Below are 16,884 nucleotides of genomic sequence, written 5' to 3' on the forward strand. Positions count from 1 at the left end.
ATACAAAATGTGCAAGGGGAAAAAGTCCAGCAAATCCAAGAATGGGGGAGGGCAACAACAATCCTGTGGGTCACACACACAAAAATGTTGTCTTCAGTCACACACGCGACTCGAACACACTCGCGTTAGCACTCTTGGAGGGGAAGCCAACATTTTGATAAATTGCTAATCATGCATAAAAAATAAGCATGATGCTAAAGATCTTTGTGATTCTGTAATAAATGCAAATTTTTAAAGCATAAATAATTATCTACGATGTATACCTGAGGTGCTAATGAGGTACAAGTTACAGATATGATTTATTAAATGATAATGTTTTTGTTTAGGGGTTCATCTAAGTTTTTTTTTTTTTGCTACGTTCTGTCTCCTGGTTTGTTATTGTGTTTGCCAATGTTTATCTTTCTTGAGCTTCTAATGATCATATTTCATAGTTTCTGTAGCTTTCTTTTCTTTTTTCTTTCTTTCTTTATTACGAAGTTCTCTTTACTTCATGTTGGAGCTTGTTAAATAGGTGGCTTAATGCAGGATTCCTGTTAGCTTTTTCTAATAAGTAAAAGTTTTAATGGTAATTGCAGGACCAAATGCTGCTGTTTTGAATGATATCATCTTGGTAACAGTTCTGCCTGTTTGCTCTTTGCCATGTTGATAGATAGGTTGATAGAAACGCTGATAGAAACGTTAAATTGCTATACAGCACTAATTTCAGTTATGGACATAAAATGTATTTCCTTTTCCCAAATATGTTTCTACTGCACATTTGTTTTATTGGATACAAATGTGCTTGAAACATTCACACTTCCATAGCAATCATGTCATGTATTAAATGAAAAATCAAAGGAAAAAAATAGCTTCAAGGATTTTTTTTTTATATACTCAAATTATTGAAATTAGATCTAATTTCTAGCATGATTTGGTTTCTTGCCTGTTTGCATTGTACAAAGAGCGGTAACACAAAAACAACAGGAAACGACAGTGTGACAGAGACAGTAACTGAATGATGGCCTTGTATTTCACACATAATCTTTCAGAGAAAAACACGAAAAGTGGAAAATGCTGAAAATAAAAGTAGCTTACTATGAAACTAAAACTGCTGTATCATTATTTTCAATCAATTAAGTCACATTATTGTGAGAGCACATCTTAAGTTTGACTTTGACAAGAAGAAGGTCAAATTAATGTAAAACCCTGAAGTATTTTCTCCAGTAAGGAGAAAATAACATCCATTTATGACCTTAATGTGTGTTGTTTGTTGAAAGAGCAAGAAAAGGGGAGCTATGGCAGGCCACTGGTGACCATAGATGTTTTGAATACAGTGTAAAACTGATAACAATCATGATTAACACCCTTTGACAAACTGCTGAGTAAATATTGACTTCCTCTTTAAGCTTAGCTTATATATAAGCAGGATGACTCTGCACTGCACAGACTATCGTTTTTCCACTGCTCTGTGAACCTATAAAGGAAACCTGAAACGGTAAGAACTGCTGTGTTTCTCATATATATCTCCATATTGGTCACTATTTTAGGTGTTGAGTTATGGAAATCACAATAAGCCTTTTAATAACATGACAAATTAACATGACTTTGTATAACATGACAAGCAAATAAAAAGCACACCCTCACTGATGTAAAGCAACTCAAAGTTAAAATAAAGAAAATAAAGAACACCCAAATTAACAGCATTAAATCATTAACATAAATAAAGATTTATACCAGTTAGTTTTTCTGAACCCGTTACTGTAGTACTTTTTTTAAACTTTCTGTTAAGCTAAAGTAAATTTTGACAGGTGCCACAGAAATTAGATGTTTATTCCAAGAAATGTCAAACATGAAATGCAGAATAAAACTTTAGTAGAACTATATTTTCTAAACTACCATATCATAATTACCATAACAGACTCTCGACACAATCAAAAGAATTCACCTTATTTATATTATTGCATGTCTAGAATAGCTGCCGACTTCATAATCAGACACTTTGTATATATGAAAAAAGAAGTGAAGGAAGTATGTGTAATACTTGAATTGAAATTGAAAGCCTTTATTTTCATTATACACAGTATAATGAGATTTGAAACAGCTCCATAAAGGTGCACATGTACTTAGCAAATTATAAAAAAAACTATATAAACAATATAAATACACAGCACCAAGTGACATAGACAGTCAGCCAGAGAATGATGACACGGACAATTTGAGCACCGACAATTTTAAGCACAGACAGACAGGTTCATGCATGAATCCAAGCAGGCCCGGCCCTAACCAATCTGGCGCCCTAGGCAAGATTTTAGGTGGCGCCCCCACATCGGCAGTGTAGTGTATGTACTCACAAGAAACCGAATAGCTTTGTCTTTGACTTTTTTTTTTTACTTAAAGAAAGCAAATTCACAATCAGAATAATTAACAAGATAAAAAAAATATATGAATAAATAAATGAATACAAAAATAAAAATGAATATATGAAATACAATAAATTTTACATACATAAACACAATAAAACGTGTCAACAAGTTGGATAAAATAAATTAAAAATACAATATAAATAAGGCACTGCACAAAACAAGATATTAAATAAACCAGTATGACTTTAACAACTATATTACAAAAAGGGGATCCTACAGAGTTCTCTAGTTGTGCTTTTAATACTGCATTAACTAGAATGACTTACAAATTACTGTACACCACCCCTCATCAACCTCACATCACCTGCTACAGCCTTACTCTCCTAGTCTTTCTTGCAGCAAAGTCAACTACAACATCATCATATGACAACTGATTTGAGACCACATGATTTATGCTTATGATGGAAAGTCCACTGAGACGTTCTTGCATCATAGTAGATCTCAGGTAGGTTTTAATGAGTTTGAGCTTAGAGAAGCTTCTTTCAGCAGCAGCCACTGTAACAGGAAGAGTGGCAAAGATTCTCAGAGCAACTCACATGTTGGGGTAAATTTCTGCCAGCTTCTTCTCATGCAGGAAGGTCAAGAGTTCCATGTTTGTCATGTTCTTTGATGGCAATGGTGGGAAATTCTGCATTTCCATTGCAAGTTCTGTGTCATTAATGTCCGGCTGGCTGTCATGGGTCAGAGTAGTACTCAGTGTTTGGCACTGCTGTAGCAGCTCTTCTTTTTGTAAGTTCTGGAAATTGAGGAGTACTCCAAACTTGTTGTGCTGCTGAGGTGGAGGCAACAGGAACACCGCTTGATGCTGCTGCAAAACTGGTGGGTTGTGCTGCTGAGGTGGAGGCAACAGGAAGACCGCTTGATGCTGCTGCATCATGGCTGGGTTGTGCTGCTGATGCTGCATCACTGGTGGGTTGTGCTGCTGAAGTGGAGGCAGCAGTGGTAGATGTGGTAGATGGCCCAGGGGTGGGATTTAGAAACTTCAACAATGCATCTGAAGAGAGGAGTATGTGACACCACTGAGTATTAAAGTCTAATAATAAAAACATATGATTCCAGGAATAAAATGAAATGATATAATATAAATGAAAAACCAAAGAGATATATGTATGATGTTAACTGATATGCAAATTAGATTAGATTCAATTTATTGTCATCATTACAGTGAAATGCTGAATAGCAGAATGCAAAGTAACAGTATAATATCATATGAGAATGTTATGTTATGATTATCTTTGACCGAATCACAGCAGTGCTCATATTAAAAACAGCATTCCTCTCATGTGATATTGCTTAATTAACATTAATGATGTGCACTTTAACAACTAGGCTTACAACTATAATATATACAGGGTGGAAAAGTGACTATTACCTGCAGGGCAAACGTTAGCTAACCAGAAGGCAATAACAATGTAAACAAAAAACACCTGCTTAAAAGATGAATACAAATGAGGAATGGTGGGAAAGGTGGGAGTACTGTAATTACCTAACGTTACATTATTATTTTCCATAACAATTTAGCCCCTCCACAATATTAACTGACGTTAAAACAGTTAACTAGCTATTTATTGATTAGCAATTAGCGAATCATGTAACATTAGCTTAATGCTAAAAATTTAGGTTACTATCACATTCAGACAAATAATTTCATGTAGGCTAACGTTACCTACCTCTGTCTTTTTCTCGTTTCTCCTCCTCTTCTTTTCTCTTTTTTCTTCCCTGGGCACCTGACAGTTTTGGCTGTTTTTGACATCTTGTGTTGATTTTTTGATGTGGTGATGTCCAAAAGGAACCATGATACGGGAAGGGAGGGGGCGCACCGTGCGGGGGGGGCCTAATGTTGTAACAAATAATATTTCTATTAAATAAGCTTTACTTTGCATTTTAATTAACGTGGGATTATTTTTTGTATTTAGAAATAATAGTACCAACTTTTTTTTTTTTTTTCAACATTTGTGGCACTGGCGTGGCGCCCCCTGATGGACGGCGCCCTTAGCATTTGCCTATACGGCCTATGCCACGAGCCGGCCCTGAATCCAAGGAGCATCAGAAATAGCAAGAATGATAGGGGTAATTTATGTCTAGTGGTGCAGTGGTCAGCACAATTAGGACTAATGTCGTAACATTTGTTCTCCTGGTACCTACTTCACAGGGCTCGCTGATGATGCCTCACCTCCTGCCACTGGCTATTCTCCTCCTTTCCATCATTCCCACTGAAACTAAAGTGGTGGCATCAGTGAAGGAATGTAATAAGTTTTTTCTTGATAAAACTCCACCATACATCCCAGGAATTTTAGAGGGAGGGAACATCCTGGACCAAAACAGATACAAAGTGATTTGTCAAACCTTTAGCAACACCAGAACATTTGTGACGCTGTATGACACCAAGAACAAGATTCCAGTTTTTTCTGCTGCAAAGTACAGAGGGAGACCTGGAGGCAAGAGGCCCAAGATCAATTGGATGATTGAACCGCAGGTATCAGTTTTAATACATCTTTTTAAGCTGTAATAAAACATGTTCAGACTGTAGTGCTACATATATGCTATATATTTGTTACTGTGAATCTTATTTAACCACTTAAATCATAGCTGATGCTCCACAGTGCTAACTACAGCAGTGTACTGGCTCCATAACTCCATAACTGTAGCAGGAGCTGCTGAACCTTATTCAGTGATCCTGTTTATGATTTAGATCTCTACATAAATTTCCCATTACACTGTAACTGAGCATTGTTTAGTATATTTCCTATTTAACAGCAGTCTTGTCAACTAAAGTTTGCTTTGAAAATAGGACCATAAAATCAATTACAATTTGTACAGCTTACACCATAAGCTGACCTATATTAAGTTTAGATTATAAAATTTTATACAGCCAGTTATTAAATGTTCATTTAGTCCACTTTCCAGCAGCCGTACATCACTGACTAAAGGACTCTTTTTTGTTTTGTTTTTACAGCTTGAAAAACCAGCTGATGATGACAATATGAGACAAGCTGACAACAACATCATCTATAAAAACCAGGCTGTAAACACTGATTACAAACCCTACAACCAGCAAGGATTTGACAGAGGACATTTATTTCCAAGCTCTTATGGCTCTGATCCAACTGAGAAAAGCTCTACCTTTACCCTGACTAACGCTGTTCCACAAAAGTCACGTTTCAACCGTGTGAGATGGAGAAACATGGAGAACTGTGTCAAAAAATTTCTGGATACCAACTGCATTAATGACAATAACAGAATGGCCTTTGTAGTAATTGGAGCAAAACCTAGACGCAGTGCGAGTAGTGAAAGTAAGAGTAGTGACAATAAGAGTAGTGACAGTGAGAGTAGTGAAAGTAAGAGTAGTGGCAGTGAGAGTAGCTTACTGAAAAAAAACAAGATACATATTCCGTCAGTGCTCTGGTCGGCCTTCTGCTGCTACAGTAGTAGTCAGAAGAAGTGGGTGGCAGGTGCACACTGGAGCAAGAATAGAGATGATTGCCCCATACATCTGCGGACCTTGGAAGACCTTGAGAAAAAACTGAGTATTGAAGCATTTCCTGGAAAAAAATGTTCTAAACACACAACTTTAACTCAAGTTTATTCAAAATATGCCCTTAAATCCAAAAGGCGCAATGTGGTTGTGAGTCATAAGGTTCCTCGTAAGCATGTTGGAAAGAAAAAAGTTTCTTGGGCTAAAAAGAGGAAAATTCTAAACATAAATCCTGCATTTCAGAAAAAAAAACCTACCTGAAAGCACTGGGTGAGAATTAAGTGTTAAGTTGAAAAGGGATTTCTTTTTTTTAAATCATAAAGTGTTTATCATGTGCTGCAGCTACATTTAGTTAAGTATTTAAGCTTTGTTGTTTGGTTTTTACAGATGAGGAACATGCTTTTCATGCTGTAGCATTGATTTATGTTTTGTACATTTGATGTGGGATCGGAGCATTATACAAAAAATGTGCAATTTATACACATTGTTTATACATCATCCGAGGGGAGCTTCTGTACACTGCAAGGTCCTTATGGTTTTAATGTATTTTAAATAAAAATACTGCAAATTATTTTTCATGTAGCTTTTTTGGGTTTTTGTTTTTTTGGTGATTGCATCAGAAGCATTATCTGTCAGGTAGGGCTGTGTGGCAGGCAGGATTAGGACCCAAATGCAGGACTCTAAGACAGAAAGGGTAAAATGAGCCAGCTTTATTTATCAGTTCTTCTCCTGGATATTTTAAATATTTCAGGCTGATGTTTTCTTATCAGAGTCTCTCTGAACATTATTTCCTAACACAATGGTACCACAGACCACATCACAGTACTAAACGTGTTGCTATATTATTAAGGAAACTTGCAGACAAAACTCAGTGCTGAATAAAGAAAACAATCTATTATTCCCCTAAACCATCTGTAGAAATTAAAATTTAAAAGGTTAAATTTATATAATTTATTTAAGATCTGAATTTTATTCATCTGGTTAAACACCAAGCCCTGGAATCATCTAGGTCATCTAGAGTACTCAGTACAGATATCAGTGTATTCAGCAATTCATACAAGGAGTAACATCTCAAGGAGTCCTTGAGATGTTACACTTTGTTTCATTATTACATAAATACTTTTTATTACAGAAGGTTTAAAAATAAAAGCAGCAGTCAGCCTTAATTTGGGGAACAAAGCATGTAAAACTGTAGAAAATGCATCAAGGAAATCTATTTCGACACACTGTTATCCACAAAAATAAAACTTCCTCCTTAGGGTCAGCTTATATTTGAGGGGAACAACCTTACTTCTCAGAAACAAACGAGATAAAAGCAGAACAGTCTGGCACACACAGTCTCTAAACCAGACTATATGACCAGTGTTGGGCAAGTTACTTTGAAAAAGTAATTAATTATAGTTACTAGTTACTTCTCAAAAAAGTAACTGAGTTACAAGATTCTAAAAGTAATTAATTACTTGAAAAGTAACTACTGCGTTACTTTAAAAAAAACATTTAACCCTCTGGGGTCCAGGGTATAATTGGCCATTTTTTAACTACTTTTGATTTTCCCTCTACATTTCACCTTTATAAACTATTTACTTTGCCTTGTTTGGTATCATTCTTTTCAGCACAACATCACATGTCTGAATTTACAGTTATGTCTTCATTTTGACATACTGTATTAACACAACTGATCTAAAATCAGACAAAAAACATAACATCAGAGTAGAAAAAGTTATATTTTTTACTGTAACAACCACAAACATGTTTAATGAATCATATTTCATAACTTTAAATGCAAATATGAATTGTCAATTTTAAAATCATATGCACAAGTTTTGCAGACAAAGTTATTTGCATCCATTTACCTTTTACCTGGATTTTTTAAATAACCATTTCAAACTATTTACAGAACAATCAGCTGTTCTTCAATAAGATGCCACACAAATTATTTGTGCCACTCCAAAAAAATCATTTCTGTCCACTATAAAGGAGAACATCACAGCCTGATACCTGCAGGTCTGACAGCAGCAGGTGTATCACTCCTGTTTCTACCTGGAGACAGCAGTCGCCTCATTGTTCTGACACACAACACAAAACTATCCACAACACGACACACTAACTACACAAGACAACACACTAACTACACACTCCAAACACGCTAAACGTCACAAATCTCTCACATCTCAAAACCCGCTCTTTCTCTTTTTCTGCTGTCTCTCTCTCTCTCTCGCCGTCACTCCTAAAACTTCCACCTCTTCCTAAACAACCAAATGTCAGGTTGCCTTATCAGTTTTTGATAGGTCGACATGGTGCATTTTTCCACCAACACGAACAGGCTGTTTTTGGGGTTTTTTGCTCATAAGCAGAGAGTGCTTGCTAGCGCTGTCCTTAGACAGTAAATGTGACGAAACTATTCAGGAAAAAACGCCGCGTATATATTGTTTATCATTACTCTGGTTTTATATGGCCGATCAACACAATTTATAAACTGGTATAGGTCGCCTTGTTGCTTTGTCATGTTGAAGTGGTCATGTGATTGGCTTACCACGACTACTTTATTCTTCCTCAGTCAAAGGGCAGCATTCATGCAATTGTTTTGCCCCCTTAGCTCCAGGTGTTGTGCCAAAAAGTGATTGCCGTCTGTGGGAGCGCGTGCATCTTAAAGCTGTAGCGCCCAGCTTCAACCGTCTGTTTGTTGAAAAATAGTAACGCGACCGTGTCGCATTTTCCTGTTAGTAATGATAACGGCGTTGTAACGATAGAAACAGTAATTAGTTAGATTACTCGTTACTGAAAAAAGTAACGCCGTTAGTAATGCAGTTACTTGTAACGCCGTTATTCCCATCACTGTATATGACTATCATGTATAAAAGGAAACTTTATTATTCCTTATTTATTATAGCCATTTTTATCATAAATGTGAGGTTTGAATAATTCAAGTAAATACACATTATCTCTATCCACACCCATTCCTGTTAGAATGCAACTGTAACTTTAGAACTGTCAGTGTGAAAGAGGAATAAGAGGTTTCTTTGAAATTTGCTTTTCAGAAATTCAGACATTAACCCTTGTGTAGTGCTCAGGTCTGCTGAACCTGTTTAAAATGTTAATTAGAAGAAAAATTGTACAATTAATCACTATGTATACCTCTGATTTCTTGTCTTTGAACAATTAAATCAATACATTTTCAATGACTCCTGCTGCTACTTTTGTCACGCAATATTGTTTCACTTCAAATGCCTACATCTCTTTGCTCCCACATTCCTGCACATTTCACCATCTCTCTTAAAGGAACTGCTCTACAGTTTGTCACACTCCCAGCTGCAAACCGAGGGTGTGGTGCAACAATCAGTAGCTTTCTTTGTGTGGCTCCTTATCAGTCAAGATAGCCAAAAAAAAAAAAAAAAAAATATCTGCCCAGAGAACCTCTGATTTTAGAAGAAAGATGATTTGAAAAATGATAGAGAGGATGTTTTTAGAACTATTTTGCCTTCATTGGATACTGTAGTACAGACAGGATGGCAAGGAGAGAGTGAAGAAGAATGACACACAGAAACTGTTCTGGGGCAGACTCAAGTGAAGACTCTAACCTTCAGTATGAGATGTTCCCTGATTTAAATTTTGTTCTGGAACCAGTAGCAACACAAAGAGCTGCAATGTATGTGTCCAATGTGGACAGAAAAACACAGAGTGCATATATATACTATATACAGGGTGGGCCATTTACATGGATACACCGTAATAACATGGGAATGGTTGGTGATATTAAAGTCCTGCTTGTGGCACATTAGTATATGTGAGGGGGCAAACTCCTCAAGATGGGTGGTGACCATGGTGGCCATTTAGAAGTCGGCCATCTTGGATACAACTTTTGTTTTTTCAATAGGAAGAGGGCCATGTGACACATCAAACTTATTGGTAATGTCACAAGAAAAACAATGGTGTGCTTGGTTTCAACGTAACTATTTATTATTTAGAGCATATTTCTCCCATATTGACTTTTCTTCATTGGCTCCCTGTTACATCTAGAATCTAATTTAAAATCCTTCTCCTCACATACAAGGTCTTGAATAATCAGACCCCATCTGATCTTAATGACTTTCTAGCACCATACCACCCCATTAGAACATTTCACTCTCAGACTGTGGCTTATTGTGGTTCCTAGAGTATTTAAACGTATAATAGGAGGTAGAGCCTTTAGTTTTCAGGCCCCCTTCCAGTTTGGATTCTGAAGACCGACACCATCTCTACTTTTTAAGATTAGGCTTAAAGACTTTCCTTTCCACTGTCACCAAGTGCTTGTTCAAAGGATGTTGTTTAGTTGGCAGGATTTTCTCTGCATTATTGTATGGTCTCTTTCTTATAATATCTTATAAAAAGTGCATTGAGGTGACTGTTGCTGTGATTTGGCACTTCATAGATGAAATTGATTTGAATTAATTAAACAAACCAACTGATTATTTCTGTCAATTTTATGTTTTATTAATTAATATGAAATCAATATGCATCAGAATCAGACGCTAAAAATAGAATTCATTTACTCTTTTTTGACTTCAAAAATCTATTAAATGTATATTGAAAGAAATTGTGGCTTGCCACTTTCTTTTAACAACATTAAGCCCCCACACACTGGTAACACAATAGCAGCAGCGGTGGTGACACTTTTACATTTTAATGTAGAGTCAGCAACCTGTGGAAAGCCAACTTTGTAGCTGCTCCTTCGACCGCCATTTATTTTACACAGCAGGAAATCTGCACCTCCAGAAGTTGGATTAAAATAAGTATTTCAGTTAGTATTTCAAAATATAAAAAGACTTTTTTTCACAACCCAATAGAAATGTGGGCCAATAAACTCAAGGTAAAGGTTAAATTTTTTATGCCTTATTATAGATTTTTTAAAATATTTATTATTTTATGGAATTTGACCTTTGACATTACATGCAATGTGTTTGCATGTACTGTGTTTTGTTAGAGGTTTTTGAGCTTTATTAGATTACTAATAACTAATGATTAAATGCACAGTATGGGTTACATGGATTTTTATTGACTAATACTGCAGAGAATCATAATGTTAACAAATTAAATCAGTGACTGTGACATCACAGTTAGCATGAATACCTAAGCTCACACCTTTCAGCTGTTGTTTACACAGGAAAATCCTGTAGCACGCCCACTCAGCAACCACTAACATTTAGACTGGCCAAGAGTAACATCAGCCAGGCACTCGGCTCCACATACACAGACAGACTGGTCTTACTGAAAAGCCTCCTTTCTTTCCTGTGTCCTCAACCTCTTCCTGCCTTCTGCTCTCTTGGCACACAACTTGGAATCACCTTGCAAGAATCTGCCTTTCAGTACCTTTAAAAAAAACTGCAGTCTAAGCTCCAATTTATATAAATAGAATGATTTAAAAATGCAGAAGACGGACATCTATTGTATCAATGTGCAGCGCACTTTGTATTGGGCAACCTCCCATCTTATCTGTAAATTATGATGTAACGTCAACTAAATGCTCCACTCCCACCACAAAGCTAGTCACAAGAACACTCTACTCACTGTTCACTGAGATCACTCAGCATCACAGCTCTGCATCAGTTAGACAGCATCACAAAAAATTCAGAGACGAAAAGATTTAATGATTTCAGTTTTCAGTATAAGTTATTGGAAACTTTTAGCATTCACTTTCAATGTGCAGTCCAAACATTTTTGTGTGTCAACAATTTGATGTGCAAACATGTAAAACGGCATACTCACAGTTACTTTGTGGCAAAAAAGTTTGGTTGGCTTTGGCTGTTTTCCAGTTTTAAGACGTCGTTTAAGTACCTGCTGGCACACTTGATTGAGTGCTGTGTCCCAAATAAGACCAACATCTGTTGATTATTGTCAGTTATTGTAGAAAAAAAAAATGAACAGTTCACACACTGAAGAACTTCACATTCCCTATTTATCACATCTACTACATGACGTTTTGAGCACACCTGCTCTTCATCAGACAATGAAACGCAGGGTGGTGCCACCTTAAATCACATGTGATAGGTCACATGACAACATGACAGCATTATCCATTCAGAACCACATTTTACATGGGACTAGCATTTGATTAATAAATAATCTAGAAGTAATCCAGATTACCTTGGCATGAGTCAGAAGAATCAGTGCCAAGAAAAACTTTCAAGAAAAATTAATGACGAATTATAGCTCCACAAACCCAGCAATAAACAGAAGGGCAGAAAGACATAATGTCTCAAACAATATGTAACGGCAAAATATTTCATACAAAATATCAAAGCTACTCACCCACAAGTAGTAAACATCGTCTATAGAAACTACAAGAAAAAGAGGTACTGTAGATAATTTCATGCAGTTACTGTAGTGATTACTTATGAGTTAGAAAGAAAATTTTGAAGAAAACATGTCAAATTAAGTCAAGTGGTTTTTATTGTCATTTCAACCATGTACAGTGGTACAGTACAGAGTAAAATGATACAGTGTTCCTCCGAGACCCTGGTGTTACTTATGACATATAACGGACAAACACAGGACTACGTAAAGTGCAATGTGCAGGATCAGGATGCTCTCTATAGTCCCTCTGTACGAGGTGGTAAGAATGGATGATGGTAGATGGGCTTTCCTCAGCTTCTGCAGGAAGTAGAGACGCTGCTGGGCCTTCTTGGTTATGGAGCTGGTGTTAAGGGACCAGGAGAGGTTCTCCCCCTGGTGGACACCAAGGAATTTGGTGATCTTGACATCATCCACAGAGGATCCATTGATATTAAGTGGGCAGTGATCTGTCTGTGCTCTCCTGAAGTTAACAATCATGTCTTTTGTTTTGTGCACTTTTCAAAAAAATGTGTTCAGTCAACTTAATATTTTTAATTGAACACAATATAAGATTTTAAACTGTACTATACTATATACTTGCTTGCTGTTAGTTGTCCTAACAGTCATCTTAAGTAAGCTTTACTCAATTTTTTTGAAGCAACGAGTTTGCATAGTTTTTATAAGTTCTGTCAGATAGAGAAACACCTGAACTTTCAGATATAACTGTCAGATTATAGTAGCAGAATAATGCTTGTTACTGTGTTGTAGATTCATTTTATCTTAATGTGTTTTTATTAAAGATTTTCAGTGTTTATTCCATCAAACATTTGTGCTAAATGAATAAAATCATGTATGAATGACTGTAATCTTCTTTAGAGGCGAGTGTCATTTTGTTATCAACTCACCTTTGTTGACACACAATAGCTTCTGTGAGCTTGTTACAAAGGGCAACGTAAACAGTGCAAAGACCTCTAATCTAGGATGTAAATATCTACTGACAAACAAGCAGGACTAGTGCTAATAAATATATTTATTGTTCTGAAATTTAACAACCTACCTTAATGCTTTAGTGTCTTTTGTACAGGTGAGTCCAAATTATGAAAAATGCCTTGACTGAGAACTGCATTAAGAGTATGATAAATGATGATCATGATGTGAGAACTGTACAAGATGCAAGAATTGCATCAAAGTATTTGAGAAAAACTGTATAATACTGTATAAGCCACAGAGCCACAGTCACCTGAGATAGATCCAAGTCTACCATGGGACAATCAATTGTTAAATAAATCATCTATGAGGGATATATATCACTTGGCATGATACAGAAAAATCAATGCCCAGATAGAAAAAAAAATGAAACTGACAAGAACATAAATAAAAAACATCTCCAACCAATCCAGCAACAAACAGAATGGAAGATATAGATAATGTCCTGTGCAATATATGACAATAAAATGTTTGATACAGCTGGTTAGACAGATGTCAAATATGAGTGTCCATGTAGAAGTGACGTTTTGTCTGTAGGTTTCCTGTACAAAATCATGCATAAGTTGGAGCTCCACTCACCCAGAGCTGTGTGGGCTTACCTAAAGTGTCCCTACACAAGTCCTATGAGGACCTGTTCCAGCTGGCTGTTGGAGAAAGGCAGGACCCTGCCCCAGGAAGAGGAGGGTGATGAACAGCAGCAGCTCCTGCCAGGTCATCCTGCGGTTGGACAGGACGCCCTGGGTGTTCTGCAGGTTCTAATTTAGTAAAGAGTGGCTCTCTGCCTCACTGAGACACACAGAAAGTGTTAGAGGGCTCAATATTAAGGTTTGCACAAATCAGTAACCTACTTTGGCATTTTGGGTGAGCCTAAAACAACCTGTGTGTTCATCTGTTTCAAAAACTTCAAGAAGGTACATCTAAAACGATTTTTATGTTCAACAAATAAAAAACATTTACGTTAATCAATAATAGTGTTAAACTGAAGCCAAAGTCACCACCACAACCGACCCTACCTGAGTGTCTGTGTATTTTTTCAGTGACTACATGTTTTCTATTCCAAAAACAAACAAACAAACTAAATGATGCAGAAGATAATTTCAGTTTTCCAAAAATAAGGGACTTTTCTTAACTTTGTTTGCATTTTCATCCCACCTACAGTTCCAGCCCTCACATGAAGAAGGGTGAGGTAACTTAATGCAGCACATATATTTTTACAAATCTACTAAGAATTTCCACTCTAACACACTGATAGATACAAAACTTAGACCTCCTCCTTCAGCTCAGTTTATATTTAAGGAAGTCAGTCCAGGTCCTCACTAGCTGTCTTGGGTCTTCTGCTGTATAAACCTGTAGCAACACCAGTTTAGACGGTTTTCAGAAAACAAGTGGGGGTAAGAATTTTTTCATCTTTCATCTTTATCAATCTTTCAATATGTAATTTGGATGATTGTAGTCAGTTTTTGTGTACAATTTATATTATAATATAAATATACTCTGTTTGGAAGTCCTGTCTGTGTTTGTGGACACATTCTGTTATGGTGGTAGCATAGCTGGACTGGCCATCAGGCAAACCGGGCATTTGCCCGGTGGGCTGATGGTTTTTTTTTTTGTTGTTGTTGTTGTTTTTGTAACGGTATAAAGGTGGTGGATTGGCCAGATGCTCGCCGATGTGTAAAAATAACACACATCGGCGAGCATCTGGCCAATCCAAACACCACCAAACAACTTGGTGGTGACCACAGAGGTGGATGAGGGAAAGGTGAGGCAGGAGGAGGAGAGACCCGAGGCGGCCACTGGTCCGAGTGTCAGTTGAACTGAACTTCAGGTGAGAAGTTATGACCTGCAGTCTAAATGGGTCAGATATAAACCACACTGTAAAAAAAAAATCCTAATATAAAAGTATTTTACTGTGTATTTTACAGTTTTGTTCTGTTCTTCTAGAATATCATTAAATTTACATAAATAGACTGTGATTTCACATTTCAAATGTAAATTAAGGTAAAATCACTGTAATGTAATAAAACATAATTTTCTTGTTTTGTAAATGTATCTGTCTGTACATATGCATATTCAGATTGTTAAAATACATTCACAAATGTATCATTATTTCACAAATATCTGTCCGTTATTTGAAAGATTGAACTGTTAAATTCAAATGTAATGCTATGGAAAAATATATAAAATGATTCTCATAAAGTTTTTTTACATCAAATAATTATTATTATTATTATTGCTATTTAGGGCGATCGTGGCTCAGGAGTTGGCAGTTTGCTTTATAATCAGAAGGTTGCCGGTTCGAGCCCCGGCTCGGACACTCTTGGTCGTTGTGTCCTTGGTCAAGACTCTTCACCTACTGGTGATGGCCAGAGGGGCCGATGGTGCGATATGGCAGCCTCGCCTCTGTCCCAGGGCATGCAATCCATTATTATTTAAACCAGCTGTTAACTGTACATTTAAGTATTATTATTCATATTGCCACATTCATTGACCTTGTTTATATGTAATTTCATTGTTTAATCACATTAACATGTTCCTAATTTAATGTTTAAAAGCACTTGAAAAAGGCAAAATCCCATGTAAAATTAGGGCAACAAACTGTATTGTCATTACTGAAAATAACCGTATTTTTATGAGAAAAATAAAATATTACTGTTTTTCTAGGATTTTTTTTTTAACAGTGCAAGTTTAGGTGTAGTTTATTTTCGTTGTGCTGACTTTTTACAGTCAGCTACAATAACTCATACTGCGTGCTAGCTAGCATGATGGAGTTTCTATACAGCTGGGTGGGTGCTATGATGTTAGTGAACTTTATTCATAAGGTTAGTTAGTAGAGTTGCCAACCGTCCCGTAAAAAATTGAATCGTCTCATATTCAGAGAAAATATTACGCGTTTCGTATTGAGGTGAAAAGGAACACAGTTTGTCCCGAACTTCAGCTAGAATGGAAAAGACACAAAGCTGGATTTATTCTGTGTGTTTAGGCTGCACAGCTGCTTCTTCTTCTCTAATTATCTCCCCCTCCCTCTCCTGTTGCTACTTCAATCATGAAACTGATCAATGATCAGCTGATCCTCTCTCTTGTTTATTTATCGCCCACTTTGCGCCAGAAAGAGGAACACAGCGGATGCCGCGCTAAACAACAGCAGCACGTTTAAGCTTGATGTTGTTAGAATGTATTTAATATTACTTTCTAGTATCAGCTGATGTTTGCTGGAGCCACAGCTGTAAAAGCTGCTGGTCATGATATCGGTTTGGATATCTGGTGAGAGGGAAACATGAAGATGAAACCAGGAGATGTCCTTACTGAATCATCAGAGCTGAACAGGTGATGGAGAAACAGGTTTACCTTTTAGGTGACATGAATGAGTTGAAGGGAAGTTATGAACTGTTTCTGAGAGACAAATAACACCAGGATCCTTTTCTATGTAGCTGACAGCTGGTAACTGTGCAGGGGCGGATCTAGCTAAGTTTTGGCAGGGGCCCAGGTAGGGCATTAACAGGGAAAGGGGGTCACAAAGAAATACTTTTCTTTCTTATTCTCATTTAAAATTTCTAGCTTTTAAAAAATAATTATCTGAATCTTACAACCAAAGTTTTTGTCTGACGTAAAATGCATAGAAATCATACATATACCAACAAGACAGTGTACATCACTGTCACAACAGTGTTTGTTTTCATTCAAAGGCTTTATGGCTTTTCCTATAATACCTTG

At 36.6% G+C, this 16,884-nt stretch overlaps 1 protein-coding gene across 2 annotated transcripts; it reads left to right on the top strand.

The window, feature by feature from the left end:
• The first annotated feature begins 1,440 nt into the window (after window positions 1–1,440).
• Window positions 1,441–6,435, top strand: LOC120437656 (endonuclease domain-containing 1 protein-like). Of its 2 annotated transcripts, XM_039608183.1 has the most exons (3): window positions 1,441–1,474; window positions 4,555–4,878; window positions 5,359–6,435. In XM_039608183.1, the coding sequence occupies exons 2-3, from the start codon at window positions 4,564–4,566 to the stop codon at window positions 6,136–6,138; spliced, it is 1,095 nt and encodes a 364-aa protein (XP_039464117.1). In that variant the 5' UTR covers window positions 1,441–1,474; window positions 4,555–4,563; the 3' UTR covers window positions 6,139–6,435. The 2 variants fall into 2 exon arrangements, with proteins under 2 accessions (XP_039464117.1, XP_039464116.1); XM_039608182.1 differs by lacking the exon at window positions 1,441–1,474 and having other exon boundaries at window positions 4,476–4,878.
• The last annotated feature ends 10,449 nt before the right edge of the window (window positions 6,436–16,884 follow it).

The sequence above is a fragment of the Oreochromis aureus genome, linkage group 3, assembly GCF_013358895.1.
Source record: "Oreochromis aureus strain Israel breed Guangdong linkage group 3, ZZ_aureus, whole genome shotgun sequence".
Classification (NCBI taxonomy): Eukaryota; Metazoa; Chordata; class Actinopteri; order Cichliformes; family Cichlidae; genus Oreochromis; species Oreochromis aureus.

Coding starts and splice junctions, on each gene's coding strand:
- LOC120437656 (XM_039608182.1), top strand. CDS start 4,480: ATGTCTAGTGGTGCAGTGGTCAGCACAATTAGGACTAATGTCGTAACA. Junction 4,879..5,358: donor ATTGGATGATTGAACCGCAG/GTATCAGTTTTA, acceptor TTGTTTTTACAG/CTTGAAAAACCAGCTGATGA.